Below are 22,730 nucleotides of genomic sequence, written 5' to 3' on the forward strand. Positions count from 1 at the left end.
AGATAGATAGATAGATAGATAGATAGATAGATAGATAGATAGATAGATAGATAGATAATGAAAATAAAAATAAAGAGCTTGTTCCCTGCTTGGTGGCACAGACTTGTCATCCCAGTAATGGGGAGGGAGATAGGCAGAACCCCCAGATCCCCAAACCCCCAGGATTCGCTAGCCAGCCAGCCTGGGTTAGCTAGTCAGCCTGGGTTACACACTGTGAGAGACTCTGTCTCAAAAACAGACCATACCTGAGGACAGCACCTAGGTTGTCCCCTGCCACCACTCCAACACACACAGCGCTGAGCTGGTAGCACACACCTGTAATCATAGCACTAAGAAGGTAAAGGCAGAAGCATCGGAAACTCAAGGTCATCTCTGTCTACACAGCAAGCTCAGGACCAGGCTGGGCTTCATAAGACACTGTCTCAAAAATGAAACAAACGGAAAGCAGCCGAACTAAGTGTTGGAAGCACCCTGCTGTTTGAGGGTGCCGTCCTCCCAGTCCGGAGAGCCATTCTGATCTCAGCATTAGGAGCAGGACTCCCTCTCCCCAGCAGGGCCTCCTGCTCTCTGCCTGGCTTCATCTGGAGAGTGTCTCTAGACCTAGACACCCCTAAGCACATTTGATAGATGGCCTTTGACACAGCTCCCTGCTAGCTCTCCCCTCCCTGTGCCTTAGGATAATAGGTTCTGTGTCCTTGTTCATATGATAGGAGCGTGCTGTTTAAAGCAAAGCAAGCATCCTTGAAGTGCCTAGTTCTAACCAATTACGTACACCCATCCTGGGAGCCCTCCACCCACTCCCCAGAGGGTACACAGCCTTTGTTCCCCAGATTAAAGTTGAGCTATCTCCCTCAAGTGGTTCCCGGACTGGCCATCCTCCGCTGTGCTCACAGCCTTCCAAGTCCCATGTCTTGCCCTCAGCTCCTCCTGCCTTTATGGGCTGGTGACCAACAACCCCCTAGGGAGGAGGAGAACACCAAGGATGGGCAGAGGGCAGCACTGTCGCTTGAGTCCCTGGATCCAGCTACACTGAGAACACCTCCACGCCTCACCGTTCCCGGAGCCCCAGAGCTAGGTTCTCAGGAAACCAGGAGAATCCCATGGCCGCATGCCTGCGGGGCAATGGAAACCTCCTTTTTCCCTCGGTGGCAAAATGAGGTCTTAGAGAGGTGAAGTGACTGGCTCAACTTCTCACAGCTCCTCAAGGTACGCCAGGACCAGAACCCACATGTACCTGACCCCAAAAGTCTGGGGTCACAACTGCCCTCACACGTGTCCTTTCCAGTCGCCCAGCTCTGTCCCTCCAGCAGGGTCTCAGGCCAGTCCTTCCTGATTGACCCTTGATAGCCAGAGCACTCACACACACCACACCTACATTCATACACACACACACAACTCCTATACACACACTTACACAACCCACACCTACACACACATACACCTACTCACACAACCCCTACCTAGACACACAAATACACACACACTCACACACCCTGCACCTACCTACACACGAGCACCCAAACCCTACTCCTATACATATACACACCCAACCCTATGTATACTCACACACTCCTATGCACACACACTCACACACCTCACACCTATGCACACATCCCCATCCCCCTCCCGTACCTGGAACTCTTCCCGGAGCTGAGAGGAATTGCTCTGAGGGTCAATGCGAATCATCTCCCTGTAGGTTGCCTTGAACTCGTTGACAGGGATGGTGGTCTCCCCACACAGGCAAGCCTCCAGGATCGCATCGTGGATGAAGATGTATTGCTCCTGCCATGGGAGATGAGAATGTAAGAGTGAGGAGAGAAGGAGACTGGAAGCTGAGCTCTGCAGAAGATGAAGGACAAGCAGGCAAAGGCTGAGACCCGGGGGTCAGCTGAGTCCAACCATCACCTCAGCTCATCTCTACAGCATCCCAGGAACATTCCCAACATAGCATCTGAGTGGTAAGGGGACAGTCCAAGGTCCCAGATCTAGTGAGCACACAAACCCTGGTACATGTGACTCTAGATTCCCTCCCCATCTGACTCACCTGACACACACCTTGAAGTGAAGTCTGGAGAGACCTAAGAGACCCCACTCCCACCCCTGCAAGCCCACCGGCCGCCATGTTGGAAACGGCCAGGGAAGGAAGGGCCTAGGATGCCCTGAAGATACGTTTCTCTGGCTCTGAGCTCCATGATAGAGACACTGAGACCTAGAGGGACGGGAGAGGTCCGGGACAGGCTGCTCCGAACCTCGGTCTGGATCATGTTAACCCGCCGGGAACAGAGGGTCTTCACACAGTTGTAAATGTCCACGACGCCCTCACACTCAGCCATGTCCAGCATCACGTCCAGGACGATGTAGCAGCCTGTGCGGCCAGTGCCTGCACTGAGGGGAAGAGAAGGCCACAGCCACCTCAGAGCCTCGGCTCGGGGGCTCCGAACCAGGGTACCTGCCACATCTAGATGACTTAGGGGTCGGGATCATTCCAACAAAGGGGCCGTGAAGCAAAGGCCGGGTTCCCTGTGATGTGGCCGAGGACATAGTTGGAAGCAAAGGACAAGACCTAGGGAGGGAACGGACCGGGGAGAAAAGGAACCGGGGGACACAGACGTGAGGCTGGCTCAACTTAGCAACCAAAACTCGGGGAGAGGGATGGGAGGTGATGCTCAGAGTTCAAGCCCAGAACACACTCTGCCCCAGGATATCCCAGTCCCCTGCAGAGCCTTCAAAGCCCCACACACTCGCACCGGTCCACCTCCCCAGTGGAGCTCCCATGCTTCCAGGCCCTCTTCCCCGGCCTCACAGCAACGAGGCCAGCTTCCGTTAGAACACTTAAGACGTGCTCCCTGCGTCTGTGGCTATCTCCCTAAAGTGCGTTCAGCTCCCATGTGTGTCGATGGGGAGGCAGGCTGAGAAGGATGCCACCAAGACTCCAGCTTTGAAGATGGCACCATCAAAGCGTCGCCACCCAGCTCAGGTCACACAAGCACCTCGGAAGACCTGAGCGGCTTCGGCCGGGGCTGAATGTTCACAAACGGCCATCCTGTCCCTGCGCCTGTGTGTGCGCATTTCCCATCAAGAAGCCACACCTTAGAGTGGCGGTTCTCAACCTGTGGGTCATGGCCCTTTAGGGGTTGAACAACCCTTTCATGGGTTGACCTGAGACTATCAGAAAACACGGATTATTTACATTATGATCCATAACAGTAACAAAATTACAGTCATGAAGTAGCCAAGAAAATAATTTTGTGGTTGGGGGTCAGCACCAAATGAGGAACTGCATTAAAGGGTCCGAGGGTTAGGAAAGTTGAGGAAACTCTGCCTTTGAATATCCTTAGTGCTGCCATTTTATTTTAGCACCACTATTTCTGGTGAAAACCAGTGAAATGCCTGGCAACACCCTGGAATGTGACGCTGTACGGACGGACCTCACGCACTGAGGTGAAGAAAGAAAGTCACACAGCGGAGAGCTCACACCAACGAACTCAATTCACACAAAGTTCAAAACCATGAAAGGCTTCCTACAGGGGAGAAGTCATCCTTGCTCTGGGACAGGGAACATTCCTGGGCTGTGCGTACATGCGTGAATCCACGTGTATAGTGGGGGTGGGGCTAACACTTGTATATGTGTACAAGCATGTCAGAGGCCAGAGGTCAACATCAGGTGTCATTCCTCAGAAGCACATGGTTCCTTCCAACACAAGGTCTCCCACTGGGGCCTGGGGCTTGCGCTGGCTGGCCGTGAGGGACAGGGATTTTCCTATCCCTGTCTCCCACGACCAGGATTACAAGCACATGCCCCCGCAGATCCCAGCACCTGCATAAAAAACAACCAGCTTTTTACGCAGGTGCTGGGATCAAACTCAGGTCCTCGCACTTGAGTAGCCAACACTTCAGTCAGCCATCTTCCCCTCCCCCCACCCCATCTCACCCCCAAGCTCTGTTTCTCAATCTGAGATTAAGCTAGTGGTTCAGTTACCGAGCACGCACTGCTCGTGGTAGAAATTACGCTTTGCATTCCAGACTTTCTGTACCAACTAAAATTCATTCTTAACAGATGCTATCTTGGGGCTGAAGAGATGGCTCAGTGGTTAAGTGGCTGCCCTTGCAGTGGTCCTGAGTTCAATTCCTAGTACCCGAATGGTGGCTCACAACCATCTCTAATGGAATCTGATGCCCTCTCCGGCCATGTAGGCATACATGCAAATAGGGCACTCATATGCATAAAATAGACAAATTTTTAAAAATGCAATCTTAATGTGATCTGAAGAGAAGAAGACAGAGAGAGAGAAAGAGAGAGACTTGCTAGGAGGATGCAAACAAGGGAAGTCAGCCATGTGGCATTTGGTGAGCTGGTAAAAACACTGCAGAGGAGCCAGGATGAGCCCCAAGGACTGTGGGCTTGCAGGCTCCAGGACTCATCAGTTCTGGCAAAGGGGCTCCTCGGGGGGCCAACCTCAGAGCCAAAGCTCATGGGATCTTTGGGGAGTCCTCCTCTCCTATCCTACGTCTCCAAGCAGGCTGAACCCAAGCCCAGAACTCCTTGGGGCCCTTGAACCTGCCTCACTCCAGCCCAGCCCCCCAGCTTGGGCCCCTCTCCTTGGGCTCTCCAGTGTCCCCACCTGCAGTGGATGACAACGGGCCCGGCGTCAGGTGGAGTGGAAGCCTTCACGCGCCGGATGAAGGCCAACAGCCCCGTGGCATGGTAGGGGACGCCGTGCTCCGGCCATGCTGTAAAGTGGAACTGGCGGACCTCGTGTCGGGCTGAGTAGCCTCTCTGTGAAAACCGCAGCGGCGACAGTCAGTTGCTGGTAGCGGCCGCCAGGTACCTGCTATATGCCAGGCTCTGGCAAGGCAGGCAGCACATCTATTGTGCATGTGAGGAAACGAAGGCCTGGCGTGGACAGCCCCTCCCCCGCCCCGTGGAGACTGAACAAGCGCACACACTCAGTCTGGGCAGCTTAAAGGTGTGCTGTCCGACACCCGCCTCGCCCCCAGGTTGCCTTGTAAACAGAAGACACCTGCACAGCAACTACCCTTACCCGCTGAGCCATCCTGCCAGCCCTCCCCTGAGGATCTCCACAAAGTAATTAAGTGGGAACGTGGACCCTGATACATGAGGAAACCCTCTGACCCTCATTTTTCCCATCTTCGCAATGGGTCTGACGGTAAACGCGTGCCCAGAGCTTCCTAGAGCTAAGACAACGCGTGAAAGGGGCTCAGCGCAGTGTCCCACACAGCAAAGGGCAATGCAAGGCGGGCATCACATCCTCTTCACCCTATCAGATGCCCACTGGACTCCGGCAGGGACAGCCACCCTCCTGTCCCTCAGCCATGCTTTCGGGGCTTCCTTGCCCCTCCCCCCCTTCCTGCTTCCTGGTCTGGGGCAAGGCACGCTCCGTGTGGAACAGTGTGGGGGGGACTCACCCGCTCCAGGGCGAAGGTGCGCACCACATACTCAGCCAGCGTCTCCGTCTTGACCAGCGTGATCTTGATGTCTCCGTACATGTCTGAGTCCTCGGGCCAGTAGCGGGCACACTTCACCTGCGGCCCCCATAGCGATGGCTTCAGTGGGCTCTTAGCCACCCGTGAGGCCCGCCCTTGTCCCCAGCCCATTCCCCTCTCCCCCGGCCCCGCTTACCCTGCCCACCTCCACCAGCTTGGTGATCATGACGATGCTCGCACACTGTTCCTGCCACACCATTCGCCAGAAATCGTAGATCATCTCAGGCTTCGGCCCTGGGGGGCGCAGAGGGTGCCTGTCCCTGAGCAAGGTCCCCCATGGCCAGCCCACCTCGATGCCCAGTGGCATTATCCCTTGCTGAGAGGCTCCCAGGACCAGACCCCAATGGGGGCTTCTCATCCACCCCTATGTACCCCACCAACCACAACTTCCTGCCTCCAGGACCCTAGAATGGGCAGTAGCGGGTCAGAGCCAGGCCGGAGAGCCTGGTGTGCTGAGAAAGCCTTACTGAGCTTTATGGACAGTAGACCCTTGGTCCATTGGGCGAACCTCCAGGAGGGGTAGATAGAGAGGCAGTAGCCAAAAAGAGACGTAAGACTAGAGGAGGCCCAGGTGACTGGTGGACTAAGAGGCATGCTCCGGAGCAAAAGGGTGGGCCTGGCCAGCCTTTGCACATGCGTCACCACAGGGATACACACAGCCAGGATGTCGGGGGTAGACTGCTCATATCAGGAGGCACAAACAGACAGGGGATACAGGCTGCAGTTAGATACAAGAGACCCGGGCAGGCAGTGGGGATGGAGAGACAGACAGATGGGGAGGCAGACAGGCAGCTGAGCAGGTCAGCAGGGAAGGCAGGCAGGCAGGCAGGCAGGCAGGCAGATCGTGAGAGGGTGCCATAGGCTGAGGGGCCAGGTACCTTGAGTGGCTATGAAGTGGTTTGACCTGTGGTAGCCCTGGAACAGGAGAACAGGACGCAGTGAATGCTGAGGGAGCAGAACTCTGTACTGCCTTCCCCGCCTCACCCTCCTTCCAGGAGCAGCATCCTCCAGAAACTCCCACCCTCACGTCTCTGGATGAGGGTGACCTCGTCCTTCCAGTCCCAAGGCAGAGACAAGTGAAGCTAAGACACCAAGGTCTTGCTACAGAGAGTGCTTTTCTGTGAGCCCAGCTGGTCTCTCTACCCGCAAAGGAGAGTTCTCTGTTAACAACGAGACAGCTGCCTGGAGACAAATGAAGCCCAGGATGATGCTGGCCTGCTCCCAGAGTCCCAGAAACATAATCCACCCTGGACCCCAGATGTGGAAGAACCAGTGGTTGGCAGAATCCCCAGTTCCTGTTAGAATGGATGGTACCCTTCCCAAGGACCTCAGCTACCCAGAGCTTGCAGGGTGGAGGGCTGGGGTTGGGGAATTTTAAAGAGGGTTTCAAGTTAGAAGCAAAGGACCCTTAGATAATATTTTAAATTTTGTTTTATTGATAGTGAGGAATATTCTGAGACGGGGTGATGGCCCCATACTGTTCTAAGCACTACTGTCTAACTTACATGAAAGAGAAACCAAGAGCTACCTCATCTCCCATGCCCAGTCATCAGACCACACAGCAGTGAGCCGAGGTTCCAGGGTCATGGCCCCATACTTCTCTAAGTGCTGCCATCTATCTTACATAAAAACAAGCCAAGAACTACCTCATCTTCCCTCCTCAGAGCCCTCAGGCCAGGTAAGACCAAAGCCACGAGACCCCAAGGTCCTTCACAAGGCTGCATCTTTCTGTGACAAGAGCCAGCCGGGACATCAGCACAGCTACTGTGTAAAGTTTACAAAGTCCAATGGAGGCAGGTGCACAGGAAAGCCACCAAGCTCTGCCCCTGGCCCTCAACATAGTTCCTTGCACTTCCTCTAAACCCCTGGGCCTCCAGACCCCACAGGGATCTGGAGCCTCGGTGTCAGGGTCAATCCCAACTACCCTCGAGCAAACACCCCTTCCTTCTCTTGGCCTCCATCTTCACTTCACTAAAGTAGACTATGACAAGATTTTTCTCCCGGGGATGTGAGGAATACGAACAACAATGTAGGTTAAGAGTTTGTCTCTGGGCCAAGCACAAAGCAGGACTAGGAGCAGCTGCTATTATTAACCATGTTTCAAAGGTCTCTAAAGGTCCAAATAGTGTTGATATCAAGAACTGCTCAGCTGGGTGTGGTGGCACACACAGGCAAAAGCAGGGTTTGGAGGGAGAACAGCTGGGGCGGGAGGTGACCTCCTGAGTGTTGGGGTCTAATGGACCAGGGTCCCTGTTGGCAGATACCAACAAGTGCTGGCACTTATCAGTCGGCATAAATAATTGAGTAATGGACCTCAATTAAAGCTGATCAGTTGGGCTGAGGATGAGGCTCAGGGGTGGAGCATTTGCCTAGCATCCAGGAGACTCTGGATTCTATCACCGGAAAAAAAATAAATGAATCCAATGATTGGATGTTATAAATTTCGCCTCTGTCACCACACCAACGGGAGGTCAGTTTGGCATTTTGAGTGCACAAGGACCCCTGGGATACCATCAAAGGCAGACCTGGGCTCAGAGGATGTGGGTGGATATTGAAATGTGTGTGCCCAGCCAGTTCCTTGGCAGTGCCTACACTGCAGAGCCTCAGACATGGGAGTAGCCAGCAAGGCTGGACCTTTCCAAGCCTCTGTTGTTCTCTGTGACTGGAAGCTAACAGCTAGACAGTCTCACGGTTGCCCTGGGAGAAACCAAAACCCCTTCAAAGTGACAAACTACATTAAAAAAAAAAAAAAAACTCCAGAGTCACTCTGCCCTCACTGCAGCTGCCTTTCCACGTCTCTGTAGCCAAGCTTCAAACAGATTACCCTGAACTGCTTGTGCCCCTGCACCCAGCAAAGCCAGTCTGCCTAAAGCCCCACCCCAACCACCAGAGGCAGAGCTCTGCAACCTCCAACCCCTACCCTGCCGGGGCTCAGCTCCATGCCAGCATCCAAGCATCGGTCAGTAAACAACAGATGACCCAAACTCAACTGATAGATCGGGCTTGAGGATGTAGCCGAGGGGTGGAGAGCTTGCCTGGCCTGAGAGATCCTGGGATCGATCCCCAGCATAAAAAGGAAGGAAACCTGATTGGCTGCCCGGTGATTGGGTGGTCTAAAATTCAACCCTGTTTCAGCTCTTTCCAGCCCTTTCCAGGAGCCCCATTCTCTCATTGTTTGGAGAAAGCCTGGCCCAGGGTCATCTAGCCTACCTTGTCATGCAGGCCTATTTGTTTTGTTTTAATATTTATAAATGTACGTGCATGCCTGTAGGCCGGCATGTGTTTATGCATACTGTGTGCCCGCAGGAACAGTGGAGGCCAGAGGAGGGCATCGGATTCCCTAGAACTGCAACTACAGATGGCTGTGAGCCACCTGTGGGATGTTGGGAGTTGAACCCAGATCCTCTGGGAGAGCAGCCAGGCTCTTAAACCAACCACTGGGCATCATCTCTCCAGCCCCTGCTCAGTCCCATCTGAAGCAAGTCACACAACTCATAATTTCTACGTGTTCGGTTCTTTGAACATCATTACATTTTATTTCCTTTGTGTGTATGGAGAGTGTGTACACCGGCAAGTGCCACAGGATACGTGTGTAGGTCAGACCACAAGCTACGGAGGTCAGCTCTCTCCTTCTCCCACGCGGGATCCCAGGGCTCAAGCTCTGGTCACCAGGTGGGGAGGCCGGCTTTCACCTGCTGAGCCATCTCACAGCCCTCACTTCTTAATAAGATGTTACTGAACAATTCATATTACACACAGGACACAAATGGTTTCTGCTATGCAAATGTATTTATGTATGTAGGTATGCATGCATGTTCATGTACATGCGTGCAGGTGTGGGGGTGGGGGTTGCACATGCAGGGAGGGTACACGTGTCGTCCACATGTGTAGAAGACAGACAATAGCTTCAAGTACTATTCTCAGGGCAGCTGTCCACCTCCTTGGAGACAAGGGTCTCTCCTTGGCCTGACAGTTAGACTAAGCCGGCTGGCCAGTCTGAAAGATCCACCTGTCTCTACCTCCCCAGTGCTGGGATTACAAGTGTGAATCCTCACCTGGGTTCTGGGTATTGAACTTGGGTCCTCACACTTGCAAGGGAAGCATTTACCAACCCAGTCACCCCCAAATACAAGTTTTAAATGACCATATCTTGAAGTACAGTGAGTAGATCGCCTTGCACACCTCTGCTTTAGGGAGCAGCATAGAGAGGTCTGGGCCTCTCGCCCCAAGAAGCATCCGCAGGTGCTAGGACCACACACACCCTTGCTGTAGTCTGAGAGGGTGGCGCTGGCGGGGAGAGTCATTTCACCTTTCTCAGACTCAATACTCTCATCTGCAAATGGTCCTCTGCACAATTTAACAGAGATGACACAATGCCTTCTAGGTGCACTTGGCAGGTGCCATCGGCGACACCATTGCTCACTGGCATTTGAGGCAGCTTTAAGCCCAGTGAGGCTTCTAAGAGAATTTATAGAGTCTGACAAGAGAGAACCAAAGGCCGGTAAGGCCCTATGTTCTTCACAACCCACAGGGGGCGCTGGGGCTCAGCCTATCCACTCTATTTTCTAAGCCTAATGGGCCTTTCACATTGGAGAATTTCACAAACCAACTGTTTGACTCCACACAAAATCAGGGGCATGTTCGGGATAATTGGCTGCCTCTGCCAAATGTGACTGGGGGGAAACCTTCACTTCTTATGTTAGTCTCTCCATGTTGCCTGGAAGTCTGATAATGAACAGAATTCTAACAATGATAATAAAAAAAAAAGAAATATCTTTTTTTAAAGGAGATAAAATGGAAAATGAACCCACAAAATAGCAAAGAATACCAGTCATTAAACAGTTTGAAATACAATCCTAGCATTCAGCAGGCTGAGACAAAAGATTGCTGTGAATTTTAATCCAGCCACAGCTATATAGTAAATTCCAAGCCAGACTGGCTACAGAGTGGGACTCCATCTTGCAAAACCAAAATTAATAATAATTATTATTGTAAATATTATGAAAATAACATGTCTTAAAAATCAAATCAAAGAATGACTAAATTAATTAGGAGTTTTCTTTCTTTTTAAATTTATTTTGAGACAAGTTGGCCTCAAATTTACTATTTAGCTGAGGATGACTTTGAATTTCTTTGTGTGTGTGTGTGTGTGTGTGTGTGTTTTGTTTTTTTTGTTTGTTAGTTAGTTAGTTTGTGTGTTTGTTTGTTTGTTTGTTTGAGACAAGGTCTCTTTACATAGCCCTGGATGTCCTAGAACTTGCTCTGTAGACCAGGCTGGCCTCCTCCGCAGAGACCCACCTGCCTCTGCCTCCCAAGAACTGGGACTGAAGAAGCGCAGCACCACATCCAGTGTTCATGATGCTGGGTCTCAACCCAGAGCTACATCACTCCTGGCCAGCACCCCCTAACTGACTTGTCCTCAGCCCTTGTTTCAATTCTCAAAGGAGCAGAAGCAATTGTAATTTTTAAACTGATATTCAAACTAATTTTTTTTCATAAAAGAAGCACATTCAAATTGATTGGGGTCTAGTTTTAAGCAAACTGACCACAAAGGGATTTGAACTCTAGGGGAGATGAGTTTAAAGAGGTGGCCCAAGCCTGTCTGAGAACAAGTCCATTCCGACAGCTTCCCCGCACCACACACCAAGAGCTCTGCAGAAAGGCAGAGCTGGCAAAGTTCACAGGAAATGGCTACACAGGGGGGACGAAGGTGACCACAGTGACCAGCACCCCTACGAAGCTGCCCTTATCGAGACAGCAGAGGGCCGCAGGGAACGTCTCCCAACAGGGAGACAAGGTCTTCAGCCTTGGCGGCCCCTGGCAGACTGCTGGGATGGGTGGCTGGTGTTCAGTGCTAGGGGAGGGGAAGGAGGGAGAGAGAGAAAAAGAGAGACAGCCATCCCGAGCCTGTGAGAGAGCCCAGGACACAGCCAGTCCACCAGACAGCAGGAGGAGGAGAAGGAGAGCAGAGATACTTACTTGTCGATTTATCCGAATCTTAATGATTCCAGTGAGGTAACAGAACAAAGCAAAAGAGACAGATGTTAGGCCAGAGGTGGGTGGAGGTGGGCGGGGCACAGGAGAGGCCAGAAAGGGTGATGTGAGTTGGCAGGCAGAACAGAGACAGGTGGCCAGGACTTGGGGTGGAGAGAGGGATGGGTGTGTCCCTGCCAGGGCCCAAGAGAAACCAACCAGGTGGAACCCCAATGAGAAAGGTCCGCTGTCTCCAAGCTGCCCACGCCTGTGTGGCCGGGCTTGGCTCTTACTCCAGGCAAGGAACAGGATGGAAGGCAGGGAGAAGGCAAAAGGTTCTGGGACACAAGGGGTGGAATTTTAAGCTCTAGGAGGAAGATGGAAGAGGGAGAGGAGAGGCATCTCCAGAGGTCCTCATGACCTCAGCTCTGGTTAACTGTGGCTCCCTCCTGGGCCTTTGGCTTTGAGGTTGGCACCTGAGTGTACCCTCCCCTTCTTCTGTGGCCACACTGCTTCCTCTATGCAGCCAGACCTGGCTTTGCCGCTAACTGGCTATGTGACGCCTTTCTTCTCTCTGCTTTCCCCAGCTAATCTAAAATGAATTTCCTTGCATGTTTCCTTCGATGTTAATCTGTTTCCCCTTCTAGAATCTCTGCATCATTAAAAAAAAAAAAAAAAGTAACAGTCACGTGTTCTCATCTCTATCCCTGGTGCCCAGGTGCTCAAAATACATTTCCTACACAATTAAAGGATGCTCTTTCAGAATCAGCTTGCTGCACAGAATGCAGGCAAGTCCCTGGGCCTTGCCCGGTTTCCATCATCGCCACCACTCATCCACAGCTGGGAAACCTGCCCTCTCTCGCTCCCTCCCCGCGGTCCAGTCCAATACTTGCCAGGACAGTCAAATGGTCAGCATCAGAGGCTGAAGAGACAGCCAAGCTGGGGCTGGGGTCCTTCCTTTACCACTCTAGCTGTATGGCCTAGAACCAGTAGCTTCACCTCTCTGAGCTCCAGCTTCCTCCGAAGTAAGGCGAGGTATTACAGGTGATAAGCTTACATGAAATGTGAGGTTTCTTGTAAGTGCTTATCACTGTGCTCAGTAAACACATCTCAGTGTGAAGGACCACTGTAGTCAAAGTGAAAATCCTTGAACAACTTCCTGATGGCTGGGGGAGACCTGATGGCCAAGACCTTAGCCTGATACGCAAGGCCTTCACCACCTAGCCCTGTGTAACCCCTTCAGCTTCATTATGGGAAGCATAAGAACCCCACCTCCAAGCACTCAGCCCCTTACTGAGGCAGCTCCTCCCTCCCCTCAGCCTTCCTGTCTGCTCCCCAGACCTTGTTTTAGCTCCCCACGGGCCAGCACAGCCCTCGGGATGGTCTCCTGAAGGCTGCCACCCACTCTCAGCGCCCCATCTCTGAGTTCCCTGGCACCAAATGCAACTCAGTCATTCAGATCCTCATTTACTCTCTGGTAGGTTTCTGCCCTGCCTAGACAATGAGCCTGGAGGGGACGGGGACAAGTAAGTAGAAGGAGCGGGGACCAGGCACTCACGTCTATGTAGTTGGCAGAGATGTAGTCGGCATCGGGATCTCCCAGTATTGGGTGCAGTTTCACTCGGTGCCGGTCATCTGCAAACAGAGCGGCAGAGCAGGGCTGTGCCAGGGAGCCTGGAGCCCGGTCAGTGGGGAAGATCTCCTGGGGACTAGGGGAGCATCCAGGCAGGGATGCCAGGGGACCTTTATAAGGGCTCAGAGCTGGACACCGTGAGGCTGGGCCAAGGGTTAGGGCCAGCCAGCAGCAATTAGCTGAGGTCTCAACCTCCCAAACCTCATCTCTAAGATAGAAGTATGCTGCCTCTATGTCACGGGGCAGTGACTGGGGCAATGGTGAGAGACACTGTTTCCTTGTCACTGAGGACAAAACTACCCAGGGCGTGCTCTGACCATGCTCCCCCTTCCTCACTTCCTCCTGTTGTGTGAGCCCCAGCCCCTTCTCCGGAACTCACAGGCAGACACTGACTCCTGCCGGCTGCCCTTGAGCTTGTCTTTCTTCTTGGTAGCGTCCCAGCCTTCAAAGAAGCTCTGACAAAGGGAAAGTGGTAGTCAGTGAAAGAGAGAGGCCCCAAGACCTTTGGGACCCCTCCCCACAAGGGGAATGATGAAGGCGGGATGTGGGAGGGGCACAGTAGTAGCCAGGTTCAAAATACATGAGTATGGTGGGAAGGGAGGTCAGAGTTCACGGAGTTTGGGATACAGAGGCCCGAGTTTGAACTGGGAGGAGAGGAAAGACTAAATGATAAAGATTAGGGGTGAAATTAAGTTTAAGTGGGGTTAGTGCCGGCATCCAGGTGAGGGTGGCTGGAATCCAATCAGATGAGGGTCAGGGGTCGATGTCAGATGGGGGTTAGGTCAAGGTCAGATGGGGGTTAGGTCAAGGATAAGACCCCTGATCATGGTAGAGATGAGATGGAACACTGAGAAGCCAGGCAGTGTGAGCTTAATGTAACGGTCAGAGTCAAGGTCAAAGTGTTAGGTTGAGTTGGGGACTGTGAGGGTATGGGTCCAGCCAGGACTGGACTTGAGAGTGGCCAGGTGAGAACAGGCCGGGCCCACCTCATACTCCTGCTTGAAGCCATAGCCCTCCGCTGTCTTCATCTGGTTGATATGCTGCAGGAGGTCAGCCACGCGTACTGCAGGGTGAAGCTGCCCTGTGTGATAAGGGGAGCCCTTTCGGCCACATGGGCGCCGAGGGGAGCCCCCCAGGAGGCTGCTGGCCTCGGTGACCCCACTGCTTCGCTGGTCTCCTGCAGTGAGAGGAAGGAAGAGGGTTCTCTCACATATACACATGCCCAGACAGGGGGGCCTGGAGCCGGGGAACACAGCCAGCATGGAGGGTGGCTGGGTCATCAGCTGGAGTCGAGTGAGGTAGGACCACCCCATCTGGGACTCTGCAAGCCTTTCCCTTCCATATCTCAGGTTCCCCATCTACAAGATAAGCAGGTCAGCTGAGGTGACCCACAGGGTCCTCGTGGTTCAGTCACCGGGATCCCGGGACATTTTCACACACCACCATGACAGGTTTCACCAAGCAACCTGCCCGGGGGGTGGGGGGTGGGTATTAGCAGGGCCCTGGACACGCCCTCCTCTTCCACAGAATGATCCGGAACATTGGCAACTCCCAGCAATCACCCCCCATTCAAAGAAGAGCAGCACAAAATTAGCTTGCGCAGCCGCCCCCTCCGCTGACAATGCCAGGCACCTGAATAGGGTTTCTCCTGCGCCAGCATTTCCATTGTCAGCCAGTGAAGCGGCCCAGACAAGGGGACCCCATGAACCCCAGGCCCTCCCAGACAGATACGCCCCCTCCCTAGTGCCTAGAATCAGCATCCCCAAGGACATCCTGCCTTGCTTCTGGAGCTCAGGTCTAAGGCTGAGGTTTCTCCACATGGAGCCCTCACTCACTGTGTCTCCTCCCAGCTCTCAGGACAGGCTGACTGGAGACCTGCCCTTCACGTGACGGGATCTCTAGTGGGTGCCTGTTCTTCCCCTCCCTGGGCATCCCGGAGGCTGCTTCCTCCACCTCGATACCCTTCCTCCCCTAGCCTTTATGCCCGGAGAACTCATACTTATCCTCCACGTCTCAGCCAAAATGGCCCCATGGAGGCCTTCTCCAGGGCAGGCCTGTGCGCCGCCTTAGCAACTCACAGAGAGGATGGATACAAGCTGCTCAGGCCGCTGCCCCAGACCCCAGTCAGAGCAGAGACTATACTTTCAGCTTCCTGCACCAAGGTTTGAAAACTGCCTCCAGGGAGGAACTCAAGGCCGAGGCCGGGTTTTCCTACTTTGCCATTCTCCTCTCAGCAGCCTTGGACCTAAAGAGCAGCGCAGTTTCACAAAGAACAATCGTCTCCTGGGTTTAATTCTGAGTTCCGGTCGCTTACAGCTACAGAACTGTTCAGTTATGAGTGTATCGTGGGCTCAGACGCCCCACACCCTTAACCTTACAGATGGGAAAGCTGAATCTAAAGACGCAAGATAGGACCCATGTCACCGTAAGTACGCAAGATGGCTGGGTGGGTAGAGTGCTTCCTGCACGAGCCTGAGGGCCTGAGCTCAGAGCCCCAGCGCCCACCTAAGCAGCTGGGCATAGTGGCAGACACCTGTAACCCTACCACCTGGGAAGCAGAGACAGATGTGGCCTGGGAACTTGTGGGCCAGCCAGTCTAGCTGAGCCTGTCTCACAAGAGAAGATGGAGAAGCCATGGAGGAAGACAGCCCAACAACCTCTGGACTGCACCTGAGCATGCAAACATCGGAATGCACACACACACACACACAAACACACACACACACACACACACACACACACACGTGAACACTTCAAGTGCACGTACACATGAACATTTACACACAGAGATGTGCGTACCCACATGGACGCTCAAACACATGTGCACGTATGTGTGAATGCTTTTACACACATGTGTGCAAGCTCCTGTGAACACTTACACATACATGCGCAGGTTAACATGAACATACAACTGCACACGTGAAATCTTATAGACACACAAACACACAAGTTAAATAAAGAGAGGAGGAGATATGTGTTTAAATGAGTCTGCGCAATCCTGTTGTAAACAAAAGTAAGTATGTAAGGGGTCTTCCCTGCAAGACCCCTCGAAGTGTTCAAGAGACGAGTGGAAGGAGGGCCGCTTCACGTCTCTCACCACGCAGGGCTCTTCTGTGTTCTGTGAAACATCCTCAGGGGGCGGCAGGGCCGGGTGGGGTCTGAGAGAGGCTCGGGCAGATCTCAGACCACTTCCCAGTTCTTCACGTGGCCTTGTGGATGGACACGACTTAGTCTGTCTAAACCTCCGCTCTCACAGGTCGGGTGAAGTAAAAACCAACGATGTGCGACACGGCAACGTAAGAGTGAAATGAGACAACGCTCAAGAGACACCCAGAGCCTGGCACCAGGCAGCACTGCCCACGGCAATTGCTGGCATGGCCAGATGTTTCCAGGAAAGGGAATCCCTGGGTCCCCGAAAGCCAGGGCAGCTGACTGGAGGCTTAGCCCTTCTCCATTGGGAGACACCGGTCTAGCTGGAAAAGCCAGTTCCAAGAAGCAGCTACAACCACACAAGTTGAAGACATGTAAGACTTCAAGAAGGGTTTCTGGGGCTGGAGAGATGGCTCCATGGGTGTCATGGAAGCCTGATCTCCAGTGACCACATAAAAAGCAGGCACAGCAGCATGTGTCTGTAACCCCAATGCTGGGGATAGAACAGGGTAGAGACAGGCTGGGGCCCTGGTGAGATGAGGGGAAAGAGGGAGCAAGCCAGCACAGGCATCCAACACCTCTGCTTCCCGGTGGCCTGGTATGAACAGCTCTGCTCCACTGGACCTCTGTATTGACTAAAACCACTGTAACAGTGAGCCAAAGTAAATCATTCCTCCCTGAAGCTACTTCTATCAGAGCACTGAAAATATCCAATTCCAATAAATGCAACATGGTTTTCTGTTGTAAACCAAAATTGAGTCTCTGACAGATGAGGAAGGGTAGGTTGAGCCAACAGGTAGTGAGTAGAGAAAGCCTGTGAGGCTTCTAAGACAGCTCTGGTCTCCTAGACACAGTGGTTTTCCAGATGTTGCAACCTGGCCTACACTTCCCATCCCAACTCCAGCCAAATCTCCCTTTCCCAGTAGCACTTGGCAGCCAGGCTTGTGCCCACCTATGATGGTTGAATGAAAATGGCCTCCACAGGCCCATAGTTAGTGGGACAATTAGGAGGTGTGGCCTTGTTGGAGGAAGTGTGTCAGTGAGGGTGGGCTTTGAGGTTTCAGAAGCTCAAGCCAGGCCCCAGGGCTCACTTGCTCTTCCTGCTGCCTCCCTCAGCTACCTCTCTGGCACCATGTCTGCCTTTATGCCGCCATGCTCCCCACCGTGACAACAGTGCACTAACCTCTGAACTGTAAACCAGCCCCAATTAAAGGTTTTCCTTATAAGAGTTGCTATGGTCGTGGTGTCTCTTCACAGCAATAGAAGCCCTAGCTAAGACACCACCCCACCTCAGCACGGGTTCTCTCAGCCCCACCAGGTGTGTCCACCCAGTGAGACACAGCCCTGTCTCTCCTCTGCCCACCGCTATGCACTCGAATGTTTGTCCTCCCTACCTCTGACTGCCTAAACCCTTCTGTGCCTTCAGACCCAGCCCCATACAGCACACAGAGGTTAGAGAGACATGTACCCAGATCATGGTTCTGCCACCTCTGGCTATGTGACCTGGACAAGTGACTTCCCCTCTCTGAGCCTCTTTTTTTCCTCGTTTTTTTTTTTTTCGCTTGATTTTTTTGCTCCCGTATCTATTTTTGAGGTAGGTCTCAGGTAGCCCAGGCCACTCTCAAAGCCTTTATGTAACCAAGGAGGACTCCCGCCTTCCCCACCCAAAGGCTGGGTCACCGTGCCCTGCCTATGTAATGCTCCTGATCTAACCCAGAGCTTCCTTCCCATCAAGCAGGCACTACAGCCGCTGCAGCCACAGCCACGCCCTCCCTTTTCCTCTTTTTGTAGGATGAAGGTTGATGATCTCTACTAAGCCGTGTAAAACGGCAGGACTACAAAAAGGAAATAAGTGTTCATCAGGCTTGAAAACGTACATGAAACAGACCAATTCCCTGACAGATGCAATGCGAATTTGCATCATTTTCTGATATGTGTGCGGTATTTTTACAGACATACCAAAAAATCAAAAGTGACTCAAAAATAAGAAGTCTTAAAGCCTGACTCCTTTAAAGAAGCTGATTGTGATTTTAAATCTTGGGCTGGTGAGATGGCTTCGTGGGTCCATGTGTCTATCACCAACTCTGCCAATCTGAATTCAGCCCTCAAGACCCATGTAGTAAAAGAAGAGAATCAACTCTTATGCTCTGTCCGCTGACCCACACATATATACACAGTGACACTCATGTACCCATACACATAAATGCATATATATAGAGAGAAAAATATGTAAATAAAAATGTAATATACTTAGAACTTCTCAAAACTCTTGATAGCACTGATAATCTCCGGAAGACACATGGAAGTTTCCCTGATCCCCTTTCCCAGGGTCATTCTGGACTCCTCAAATAGTCCTTGAGTTCCTCCAGAAAGGAGCTACACCTCCTCCTCCCGCCGCCCCCTTTTTCCGATGGCACTCAGAAGCAAGGCCTGTTTCCACCTCAACACCCATGCTTTATTTTTTTAAGAACCTTAAAGACTCTTATTTATTTTGGTGTTTTGAGATAGGGCCTCTCTAAGTAGTTCTATCCATCCTCGAACTTACTATGTAGACCAGGTTAACCTCAGATTCACAGAGATATCTGCCTGCTGAGTGCTGGAATTAAGGGCATGCATCACTATGTCCCATAAAATGTAATAATTTTTAAAAGAAATTTTAAAACTTTCCATAAAGAAAACGACAACCAAAAGGCTTGTCTTTTGACAAATTCCACCAAACTTTCCAGAAGTGATTTATTCTAACCTTCCATAATGAGGGACAAAGAGCAGAAACCCAGTGCATTTTTTTAAAATTCTGATAACAAAACCAGGCAGGAAAAGTATAAGGCAGAGCCATTTGCAAGAAGAGTCTACCCAGAAAAGCCACTTGAGGATCTTGAGCAGTAAGTGCAGTAAATTAGAAGACGTGAAAATGCCACTCACTTCATTAACAAACAAAAGGGAAATAACGGCTATTTCAGTAAGTTTGGAAGAAAGGTCTGGGAAGTTTAATGTGTTCAGTCTAAAACCCACTTAGCAAACTGAAAACTGAAGGAAACTGTTAACCTGACAAGACGTTTCGAACCCCAAATCCTCAGCAAACTATTCTTCGTGTTTAAATGTTGGAAGCATCTTTTTAAAAAGCCAATGAAGCAAGACAAAGATTCCTGCTAAAAACACTTCTACAAGGCCCCTCATGGTGATTGTTCAGAAAACCATGGAAAGAAAGGCCTAGAGGCATTGGTTCTTAGCCTATGGGTCGTGACCCCCCTGGGGTTTCATATCAGATATTTACCTTGGGATTCATAACAGCAGCAAAATTAGAGTTACGAAGTAGCAAGGAAATAATCTTATGTTTGGGGTCACCATGTGAGGAAGTGTATTAAAGCGTCTCGGCGTTAGGGTGAGACCACTGACCTAGAAGAAACAGCAGTTCTGTATCTGTAGATCCTCTGAGGACCCTGGGAAACCTGAGAGATTCTACAGATGCGTTAAGACCAAGGTGAACGTCAATGAAGTAGCATGATTTTAAGACCAAGTCACATACCAAAAAATCAACCTCAAGCACAATGTGGTAGTGTGCCCCTTTAATCCCAGCACTCAGGAAGCAAAGGCAGGTGGATCTTCTGTGAGTTGGGAGGCCAGCCTGGTCTGCATAGTGAGTTCCAGGATAGCCAGTAATATATAGTGAGGTCCTAGCTCCAAAAGAGAAAGAAAGAAAAAGAAATTGTGGAGCAAGGAAGGACCAGGATATTTTAAAGTCCACTGTTTTGCAATAGCAGTCAGAAAAAAGACCCAGGGAAACGGTTCAGCTTAGTGTTTGCCACTGAGCCTGAGAATCTGAGTTCAATTCCTGGGACCTACAAAGTAAAACGAGAGAACTGACTCCCAGAAGTTGTCCTCTGGCCTACACACACACAGACAGACAGACAGACAGAAAGGCAGAGAGACAGGCAGACAAACAAGTAAGTAATGTAAGCAATGGGTGTGATACAGGCTAGTGACAAAACACTGAGCTTAGCATGCACCAAGCCCTGGGTTCAGTCCTCAGCACCAAAAGGTAAGGGACCTGAAGATGTAGTTCACAAAGGCTGTACAAGAGCTTCTGGAGAAAAACACTCGCAGGCCCGGAAGATGTAAACAAGCAAGGTGGTAAGGTGGTATGTGCCATGTCTGAGTACGGTTCATGAGAGGAAAGATGGCTTCTTAAAAACCCCCTTAGATTTGATGTGAAGCCACTTGAAAACACAATTCTAAAATTTGTAACAAAGAGATTGAAGACAGAAAAAAACAAAAAACAAAAAAAAAAAAAAAACAAAAAAAAAAAAAAACCATGAAGAGCAAAACGGTGGCTATGTCTCGGGTAGTAAGACAGCTGGGCGTGTCCTAGGATTCTAGCCCAGGGACTGACAGGGCCTGCCGGCCGGCTCTGCAAATCAGAAAGGAGTGAGGGGCCCACGAGCTGGCTCAGCAGGAGAAGGTGCTTGCCACGCAAGCCTAACGACCCCCAGCCTCCACATGTTTGATCCCCTATGCCCACCTAGACTCCACAAAGTTGTCCCCTGGCCTCCACACGTTCACAGCAGCACACGCTTCCCCCACCCCCCATCAGACACACAGAAAATTAATCAAGCCAAAAAAGTTAAGAAAGAAAATGATGCAGAAGCTGTTCATTATCCCTGTGGATAAGAGAAAATCCTTAATTCATGCCACACGCAAAAATAGATGCCAGAGAAAGATTTAAATATGAATTGCAAAATATTAAGTTTGAGGGAACAAAGGGGGGGGGAATGCTTAATAATGTGTGCACGCGCACAAGCACACACACTCCTGTGGGCGGATACACGTGTGTGAGCAGGTGGGAGTGGACATGCGTGTGGAAGTCAGAGGCCAGCACTGGTCTGTCCCTCTCCACCTTCTTTGTCAGGACCTGCAGCTCACCACTTCGGCTCCACTAGCTGGCCGGTGAGCTCCAGGGACCGTCATGTGCCTAGCCTTTAATGGTCCAACCATCTCTCCGACCCTTGCCTGGCCTTTGAAAAGTAGGTTCTGGGGCTTGAACTCAAGTCCTTGCACTTGTGTGGCAAGTGCTTTATAGACAGAGTCATCCTCCCGGCCCCAGAGAAAAATTCTAAGGAAGAAAAAAAAAAAAAAAAAAGCAGAAGTCACAGAGGAAATGGCAGACAAATCTGAGGATATTAAAATAAAGACGTTTCTATTCCTCCAAAGCTGCTATAAATAACCCGGAAAAATGGGCTACAAACTGAGGAAAGATATTTGCAATTCAAATGCGACAAATGATTATTATCCTGAATATATAAAGAACTCCTAAAAACCACTAAGAAAGCAACCAAAAAAAAAAAAAAAAAAAAAAAAAAAACCTAACAGAAAATGAGGTAGAAGATGTGAGCAGGCATTTCACGGAAGAGGAGGCCGGAATGCCAATCATGACTGGAAAATGCATTCAAGCTCATTAGCACTCGAAGAAATGCAAATGAAGACTATAGAAAAATCACCGTTTCATACAAACCAGCTCTGCAATGGGAAGAAGGCTGGCAAATTTGAATACCGATGTACAGCGACGAAGTCTTTCACACTAGAAAGGCCAAAGCAAAGCTGCTTTGGAAAACATCTCGGCCCTGTCTCACTATGTGGAAGGAGTGAGTCTGCCTCTAGGACCCCACGTGAGGGGTGTCACGCTACAGAGCAGCACCGCTCTCAGCGGCTGAGCTGTGGTAACAGACCAGAAGACCAACAGGTAGTCACAAAGAACACAACTGCGACATAGTCATACAATGGAGAACTACACATCTGAGAACAGTTAATGAACTACGACAAAGCCAAAGGTCCACAAGGGCAAATGTGAGAACGTGACATTGACCTGAAAAATAGAGTGTGGATTCCTTTTTATGAAGCTAGGAGATGAGAAAGTTATACACGTGTGTTCTTTGGAGTAAAACGTGCCTGTGCTATAATTGACCTTAGAAGGCTAGATAGGACAGATAGACTGGAGAGACGGAAGTTTAGAGCTCGCTGCTCTTCTGCTGTTGTTTACTTTTTGTTGTTGTTTTCTTTCGATAGGGGGGTGCTGAGGTTTGAACCCAGGGCCTCCTACGATCGAGGTAAGCACTCAGCCTTTCTACTACCTGCCAGCCCAGGAACACACAGCTTCCACAGAGGACCCAGGTTCGGTTCCCAGCACCCACACCAGCTCTGGGGATTCTGATGCTCTGCCGTCCTCTTCAGATACTGCAGTCACATGACGCAATACGCTCATGTAGGCCGACACACATAAAATAAAAATAAATAAATATTTTAAGAAAAAAAAAAAGCCAGATAATTATGAATACAAATTGGGGGGGGGGGGAGTATTTATATGTGAGGGCAGCACGGGTGTAGCCTGAAGCAGCACTCTGCTACCATTCCGAGTTGCTGGTGGTGGTTTTACCGGTCATCACAGTTACGGCTTTAGCCACGAACAGTGCTTCAG

General features: G+C 51.1%; 1 protein-coding gene across 4 annotated transcripts in view; it reads right to left on the reverse strand.

The window, feature by feature from the left end:
* The window catches only part of Ptpru (protein tyrosine phosphatase receptor type U), a 74,064-nt gene that overhangs the window by 6,001 nt on the left and 45,333 nt on the right, over positions 1 to 22,730 (reverse strand). For 2 of the 4 annotated variants that reach the window (XM_055610924.1, XM_055610923.1), the window contains 9 exons: positions 14,098 to 14,288; positions 13,491 to 13,566; positions 13,037 to 13,113; positions 6,384 to 6,420; positions 5,642 to 5,739; positions 5,428 to 5,544; positions 4,623 to 4,777; positions 2,250 to 2,385; positions 1,633 to 1,782 (listed from right to left, as the gene is read on the reverse strand). In XM_055610924.1, the coding sequence (XP_055466899.1) occupies positions 1,633 to 1,782; positions 2,250 to 2,385; positions 4,623 to 4,777; positions 5,428 to 5,544; positions 5,642 to 5,739; positions 6,384 to 6,420; positions 13,037 to 13,113; positions 13,491 to 13,566; positions 14,098 to 14,288 (1,037 nt within the window). Of the gene's footprint in view, positions 1 to 1,632; positions 1,783 to 2,249; positions 2,386 to 4,622; positions 4,778 to 5,427; positions 5,545 to 5,641; positions 5,740 to 6,383; positions 6,421 to 11,484; positions 11,503 to 13,036; positions 13,114 to 13,490; positions 13,567 to 14,097; positions 14,289 to 22,730 lie in introns of all 4 variants that reach the window. The other 2 variants (XM_055610922.1, XM_055610925.1) reach the window with 2 other exon arrangements.

This window comes from Psammomys obesus, unplaced genomic scaffold (genome assembly GCF_907164565.1).
Source record: "Psammomys obesus unplaced genomic scaffold, mPsaObe1.curated_primary_1811, whole genome shotgun sequence".
In the NCBI taxonomy this organism is placed as follows: domain Eukaryota; kingdom Metazoa; phylum Chordata; class Mammalia; order Rodentia; family Muridae; genus Psammomys; species Psammomys obesus.